Below are 8,296 nucleotides of genomic sequence, written 5' to 3' on the forward strand. Positions count from 1 at the left end.
TTTTTTGGATGAGAAATTTCCTTGCCCTAAAGGCTGAGGCTTCCCAGCAGTGGGAGCTCTAGACTGATAATCTGTATTAGTGACCACTTATGTAATAGACAACTACATCTGTCCATTTACTGACTTCAGGACAGAGAAAATAACGTCCGGTGTCATTGAAATAGTGCAACTGTAGGGGCATGGTTTGTGTTGCAATTCGCAGTTAGACTGGGAGAGGTGGAGATGGAGACATTAAATATATACACCCATATGAATAGCGTTGAATCACCTGATGATTACCTGTTCTGTTCATTCCCTCTGGGGCACCTGGCATTGGCCACTGTCGGAAGACAGGATACTGGGCTAGATGGACCTTTGGTCTGACCCAGGATGGCCATTCTTATGTGTTTAAATGCATTATAGTATGAGTGCACCAGCTGAAGGCAAATTAGCTGTGGTTATTTATGAATACTGACAACATAAAGGCTATTGAAAGAAGAACAGGAGACTAACAGGCACCTTAGAGACTAACAAATTTATTAGAGCATAAGCTTTTGTGGGCTACTGCATAGGCTATTGTGGCCTGCGCTGAAATTGCTGTGTGTTCTGCTGGCCAACAGCATTTCTTTTATACCGAATACTCCTTAGCTAGCCTTTGGACGCAAGTTAATCATTGGATGGCTAGCACATGGGAATTGTGGGGCAGCATTTGATTATTGGAAGGTGAGAGTCCTGATCCAGTCACTCGCACCTGACATCCTTGTCCTCCTCTCTCCTTCACACACAACAACAGGAGCAGGAGGTGCACGACTGAGGCACCAAGTGGGGAGGCAGATAGGTTTGCTCTTCTGCAGTTCCTGAGGGAGTGAGGAGGCAGTGTAGGAATGGCGGAAGTCCTGAAGATGAGAATATACTCCTCTATTTTACCTCCATTTAAAAAGGTGCATGTGATTTACGTGTCTTCGGCATGTATCTTCGGAATGGCTCTGAAACATTTACAATACTGATGCAGCAGTCTCAATCCAACAGTTTCAGTGATTTTTCACATTTCATTTTCTTTTTAAATTTCTTCTTAGGGGGCACACAATATGATCAAAATCACGTTGTTGTTAACACGGTCAATGAACAGAAGCCAACCCAGTGTTGGGAAGCATTAGTTCTGTAAATCCAGACAGTTCCGTCAATTGGAGAGAAATTATAACAGCATTCTGGACAATCCAACTAACGTGGCCGTCTTTGAAGAAGAGAGATGATCTCTATCCTGCCTTCACAATAATCGTAAGCACAAGTGACAGAATAGATTCAGCTCTAAACACTAATTCCATAAGTTTGTGTGTTTTACTGGATGTTAACCCACTACAACTATGTTGACCAATTTTTGTAACCGCTCCCTACTGTTTGATATTTAAAAAATTAATAAAAAACAAAGTCCCCCTCGCAAGCAGCAATTTCATGTCAGGGATTAATTGCTAATCCAGAATATATTAGAGTGTAATTTTAAATTATTTCTACAGATGTTTTTATCAGGAAAAAAGTATAAACTATTATGCTAAGAGATAATTAGATAAACTTATCACACAAAAGATTGAAGTGCAACATATGGGGGGTATGCAAAATAGATTGAGCTTTATAGTAGTATATTGGAGTATTCATCTCCTGAAAATTAACATGTAAATAATGCATTAGTACAAAAAAGAACTTCAGTCTATTGAAACTTGTTTAGGAGAATTTTTACCAAAAAATGACTACAGGATATGTGCAGATGTATTTTAGTAAGTTGTCATTTTAAAGCCTGTATTTTAATAAGCAGTCTATTTTCTAGTTTTTCTATTAGAAAGACAGAGCGTATAAATCTATAGATGTTTGTTAGCAAAAGTATTGGGCAGCAAGAAGGGTGTATCAGCTGTGAAGAATTTGCCCATTTTCTACTTGCTTCTACTTTAAAAAGCTGCCTTACTTTTAATTTGTAAAAAGTATTATCTACTTCTCTGCTTGGGGCAAATACTTCAAACCTAGAGGTAGCTCCATTAAGTGCATTCATTACTGCTCTCAGAATTTAATTTAAAATACTTCTCTCCTTTATTTTAAAAAAGCATCACTAGTCACAGTAGTTCCAAATCTCTCCAGACATTGTCCCAGCTACCGTCTGCCACCAGCCATAGTTAATTAGGTTCTAACCCACTACGATCTTGGTATGCTCCAAACATCTCGGGTGAAGTTGAGGAGGGCAAGGTCAATGGTGGTAGGCTGTCACAGCAATGCATTGGAGTTTAGGATAAAAGCTCATTGTTGAGGTAGGGAAGAAAACTTTGAGACATTCATACCACAATGATAAGTGTCATATAAGAACTTAGAGACATTACCTGTCAAGCAAGTTTGAAGTTCCATGCATACTTTAGGATAGGAACCACACCTTAGCAAAGAGCTTGTTTTCAAGAGAGGCATATGAAATAACTTGTAGCAGGTTGTTCTTGTGCATTAATGGTTTACTGTCTCCCTTGGCCCAATGTTAAAATTATGGTTTTATTTTGTGTCACTGGCAGAACAGTGAATGTAAACTTTTGTACCATGCTGCTGTATTTCATTCTTGCCTAGACCAGTGTTATTACAAACCACTCCTAGCAGCCTCAGGGGGCACTTGTTAGACGTCTATTAGAATGTAACTTTCTTCTTTACTGTTTGTTGCCTCGCAGGACACTGGTGCTTTATTTTTTATCATTACCTGTGGAGAAGTCAGTGCCTTCAATCTAATTTTAAGTGTGTGTTGTTGTTTTTTCACTTGCTGTACAGACAACTGCAATAATCAACATTCAAATACATCTTACTCTTTAAAAATTGTACAGTTGTAATCTGCTTTTATTCCTTTCTAAAGAGTGTTACTTCTGGTTCCAAGGTGGTAATTCTGGCAAATTTTTCCATGCCTTTTTATTGTATCCACAGTATGTTACATGTACTTCACAAATAAATTTTCTTCAGGTAAATCTGATTTAGTGAAACTATCTGCAAAGTTCCCTGTTTACATGTCTGTAGTGAAGCTCCTCTGTACAGGTGCAGTGCTGCCTGCTTCTCATGCATTGTGCTTTAAGTCTGTTGTGAAGAGATCACCCAGGCTCTGTCGTCTTCCATCCTTAGTTTTTCTACCACGGATTGCCTACAAGGTATGTAAAAGTGGTGGAGGTAGTTGCTGCTTCTGTGACACAAGAAATGCACTAAGATCACTTCTACACAGGGTATTAAGTTCTTGTTTTATCTCTCAAGTACTATTGATTTGTTTCAGGTCAAACCAATAACCTATGCAATCTACAAAAGGACTTGTGGTCTAAAGCGCCTCACAGGAACAACATTGAGTAAATCGGCTAGGCTCCCTATACAATGAATGGGGAGAAATGAGCGCAATCCATAAAGTCAGCCCCGGAGGCAGGACTAGAGGAGATGCTTATGAGAGGTGTGTGTCCTAAACCTTTCCTCTCATGCAGGTAGGCACCTAAGTCCAGGCTGCAGGGAGCACCTCTCCCTGTTTAGCAATCCACGGATGGGAACTACTTGCCTGGAGTCAGATGGCTTAGACTCTTAAGTAGTTTCATGCAGGAATTAAGTTAGGTGCTTGCCTTGCAAAATCACAGAGGGGGACTTGGTGGTGCCCGCTTTCACATACTCTGACCTAATACCTATAAGTGAGAGGGAACTGATTCCTTTATCGTTATAAAGTAGCAGTCATCCTCCTTCCCCCCAATCACTCCTTCACTGTTCATCCACAGTGGGACAATTTAAACAGCAGAGACTGTGGAAGCCCTACCTTGGAATATCCACTAGCCCAGTGGTTAAAGCACTCTCCTGCAGGGGTATGGGTGGTGGGTATAATGGGCCAGGGAAGGCTTAGCCTGATCTGCGGTGGCCCACCCCTTCCCTGAGGCCCCTGCTGCTGCCTGCCTGCCTGCCATGTCTCCTCCACCCCCACCCCTCGCGGAGGTCCCTGCTGCTTGCTGCGTCCTACCTCCTGAGGGATGTGGGAGTGAGGAGGGATGCGGAGAGCCAGCAGCAGGTGGGGGAGTGCGGAGGCTCGGCTGGGTGCGAGGGCTGGCTGGGGTCAGCGACGGCCTGGGGAGGGCCTTCAGGGGTGGGGGGGCTGGCGGATTGGAGCCCCTCAGGGTTTCTCCTGTTTGGGGGGGGGGTTGTGGCTCTGGGGGGGGGGGGCAGGGCCTTGGGTGGAGCCAGCAGGCTAGCCTCCCCAAAGCAGGGGTTCCCCTGCTGCCTATGTGCAGGGGTGTGGGAGTAACTTCTTCAAATCCTTTCTCCCCCTCGGGGGGAGGAGGAGAAGGACAAATTGAACCTGGGTCTCTCCCATCCCAGGTGAGTGGCCACTGGGCTAAAGTTATGAGGTAGGTGCTTCCATCACCCCCTTCCTTTTCCAGTTTGAAGGGCCTCCCTCTTCAGTGACCATATTTTGAATGGGACCTGATCCTGTGGGCAGCCTGTGAGAACACCTACCTTATCAGATTCTGTGCACACAATAGGCAGGCAAATACCTATCTTCCCCCAGGTCAGGGATCACTTGTGGGCTCAGGTTGGAGACAGGCATCCAAACACCCAGGTGAGGCAGAAGTTTAGGTGCTGCTAAAGGCTCCTCTGGGTACACTGATTTAAAAAACAAAACAAACCTGCAGCACCAAGTCTCAGAGACTGGGACAGCTGACTCGAGTGCAGGGCTAAAATATTCCAAAGTGGATGTTCAGGCCTGAACTCTGAGAGCTATGGCTGTGCTGCGGGTCTTTTATAACAGTGCAGGCATATCCTTATGATTCACTGGGAGTTTTGTGGACCACTGTGGAGCCTAAAATTGGGACTTAAGTGCCTAAACCCAAGACTTCAATGTTAGGGGGCAATTAAAGGTGAAATACAAGTACCATAAGATGGTGAATATGCATATGATGATAATTGATAGTGGAGGCTTAAGAGAAACCTACTGAACTGAAAATTTATGGGCAAGATGATGTTTTTAAAAAATCCCAGGGAATGGAAACTGTAATTAAATATTTCAGTGTTTCTTTGATTATAACTTCTGGTTAATTAAACTGCGTCTGGCAAAAGAATGGAATAAGGGCCAATGTGTGTGTTATAAATTGATACAGCAGCATCTTAAGCAAAGGTTTCAAGTAATATGTAGAACTTGATGCAGGTATTAAACTTAACACACTACCCGTTTTTCACTGGTTTCTAGACCATTATCTGCCCCTATTTGTTATTACAAACAAACATAACTAGATGGTATGTCTTAACTAGGGCTGTCAAAGGATTTAAAAAAATAATCCCGGTTAGTCGTGACATTAAAAAAATCACAGCTTTAAACAAGAATAGAATGCTATTTATTTAAATATTTTTGGGTGTTTTCTACTTTTCAAATATATTGATTTCAATTACAACATAGAATATAAAGTGTACACTGCTCACTTAATGCTATTGTTGTTTATCAAAAAATATAATCTCCCATAAATGTAAACAAACTTGTTTGAGTGACTGCTGAACAAGAAGTAGGACTGAGTGGATTTGTAGTCTCTAAAGTTTTACATTTTGTTTTTGAGTGCAGTTACATAAAAAAATAATTTTACATTTGTAAGTTGCATTTTCACAATAAAGAGTGCACTACGGTACTTGTATGAGGTGAACTACCAAAAAATACTATTTCTTTTGTGGGTTTTTTTAGGGCTGATGATTAATTGCTGTTAACTAAAAAAAAATTAATCATGATTAATCAGTTATCCCACTGTTAAACAAAAGAATATCAGTTGAAGTTTATTAAATATTTTTGGATGTTTTTCTACATTTTCAAATATTGATTTCAATTACAGCAAAATACAAAGTGTACAGTGATCACTTAATATTTTTGATTTGCACTATAAAAATTATAAACAAAATAGTATTTCAATTTACCTTATACAAGTACTGAGGGGAGGGATAGCTCAGTGGTTTGAGCATTGGCCTGCTAAACCCAGGGTTGTGAGTTCAATCCTTGAGGGGGCCACTTAGGGATCTGGGGCAAAATCAGTACTTGGGCCTGCTAGTGAAGGCAGGGGGGCTGGACTTGATCACCTTTCAGGGTCCCTTCCAGCTCTAGTAGGCAGATTTTTTTTTTTTTGTTACATTGTTTTGTTTGAGTGCAGTTATGTAAAACTGTAGAGCAGGGGTCGGCAACCTTTCAGAAGTGGTGTGCCGAGTCTTCATTTATTCACTCTAATTTAAGGTTTTGCGAGCCCATAATACATTTTAATGTTTTTAGAAAGTCTCTTTCTGTAAGTCTATAATATATAACTAAACTATTGTTATATGTAAAGTAAATAAGGTTTTTAAAATGTTTAAGAAGCTTCATTTAAAATTAAATTAAAATGCAGAGTCCCCCGGACTGGTGGCCAAGGACCCAGGCAGTGTAAGTGCCACTGAAAAATCAGCTCGTGTGCCGCCTTTGGCATGGATGCCATATGTTGCCTACCCCTGCTGTAGAGCCTATAAGTCCACTCAGTCCTACTTCTTGTTCAGCCACTCGCTAAGACAAATTTGTTTACATTTATGGGAGATAATGCTGCCCTCTTCTTATTTACAATGTCACTCGAAAGTGAAAACAGGTGTTCACATGGCACTTTTGTAGCCGGCATTGCAAGATATTTTTGTGCCATTCATATGCCCCTTCCTGCTTCAACCACCATGCCAGAGGACATGCTTCCATGCTGATGATGCTCGTTAAAAAAATGTGTTACTTAAATTTGTTACAATTTTCCCCAAAGGAGTTCAGTATGTCTCCAGTTCCATGGCTTTACCTGCATTCTGCCAGATATTGCATGTTATAGCAGTCTCAGATGATCACATGTTCATTTTAAGAACACTTTTACGGCAGATTTGACAAAATGGAAAGAAGGTACCAATGTGAGATTTCTAAAGATAGCTACAGCACTCAACCCAAACTTTAAGAATCTGAAGTGCCTTCCAAAATCTGAGAGGGACAAGGTGTGGAACACGCTTTCAGAAATCTTAAAAAGAGCACCACTTTGATGCGAAAACTACAGAACCCGAACCACCAAAGAAAATCAACTTTCTGCTGGTGGCATCTGACTCAGACGATGAAAATGAACATGCGTCGGTCCGCACTACTTTGGATCGTTATTGAGCAGAACCTATCAGCATGGACTCATGTCCCCTGGAATGGTGGTTGAAGCAGGAAGGGGCAAATGAATCTTGAGCGCATCTGGCACGTAAATATCTTGCGATGCCAGCTACAACAGTGCCATGCGAACACCTGTTCTCGATTTCAGGTGCCACTGTAAACAAGAAGCAGGCACCATTATCTCCTGCAAATGTAAACAAACTTGTTTGTCTGAGTGATTGGTTGAACAAAAAGTAGGACTGAGGGGATTTGTGGGCTTTAAAGTTATTTTTTGTACATAATTCTACATTTGTAAGTTCAACTTTCATGATGAGATTACACTACAGTACTTATTTGCACTGTAAAAAAAGTATTTCAGTTCACCTATTTATAATCAAAATATAAAGTGATCATTTTGATTTCAATTACAACACAATACAATGTATTTGAAAATATAGAAAACATGCAAAAATATTTAAATAAATGGTATTCTATTTAACAGCATGATTAATTTTTGTAATTGCTTGACAGCCCTAATTATTATTTTATATTGCAGTAGCATTAAGCAGCTTTGTGCTAGGTGCTGTGTAAACACACATAAAGACAAGATCCCTGAAGAGTTGTGTCTGTACTAATGACTTCTGTTGCTGTTACTATACAGATGATCAAGAAACAGTAGATTGAAATTCAACACTTGTTTGCAACTCAGGACAGTCAGTGCTTCCTCTGGGGCAAAGTCATCATTCACAAGGCATTTTGATACTTATTTAAAACATGCATACAGCACAAACTGCTCTATAGAGCTGTCAACTTAGCTACTGGCATCAGGATGATGGGTATTACTGTCCATATGAAGAATTACAAATCCTCTTCACACATGGCTATAATCTAGCCAACCTAGAAAAGGCATTAGCCTTTCCTCTGTTTAATAAATTTAACAAACCACAAAACTGGTGTAGGAAGGACTCAACCAATTTTTTATATTAGGAATTTTATATTCAATAACTTGTTTTTAAAAACTAACTTTTAGTACCTAGAGGTTCATGGCCTATAAAACTTTTAGAAGCATTTTAACCTTAGGACACCATTTGAGAGAGACTTGCAAGGAAATAGACTTGAAGGCGTAGTTCACTACTATGTTCAAATGCCATCCATCAGTGAGCACAAACTGCAAGCAAAACAGAA

General features: G+C 40.5%; 1 protein-coding gene across 6 annotated transcripts in view; it reads left to right on the plus strand.

Moving 5' to 3' along the window:
• Nucleotides 1-2,960, plus strand: part of CRYBG1 (crystallin beta-gamma domain containing 1) — a 165,535-nt gene extending 162,575 nt beyond the window's left edge. For all 6 annotated transcript variants that reach the window (XM_065588289.1, XM_024102469.3, XM_065588291.1 and 3 more), the window contains one exon: nucleotides 1,056-2,960. In XM_065588289.1, coding sequence (XP_065444361.1) covers nucleotides 1,056-1,144 — 89 coding nt within the window. In that variant the 3' untranslated portion in view covers nucleotides 1,145-2,960. The remainder of the gene's footprint in view (nucleotides 1-1,055) is intronic.
• Nucleotides 2,961-8,296: the final 5,336 nt, after the last annotated feature.

This window comes from Chrysemys picta, chromosome 3 (assembly GCF_011386835.1).
Source record: "Chrysemys picta bellii isolate R12L10 chromosome 3, ASM1138683v2, whole genome shotgun sequence".
Classification (NCBI taxonomy): domain Eukaryota; kingdom Metazoa; phylum Chordata; order Testudines; family Emydidae; genus Chrysemys; species Chrysemys picta.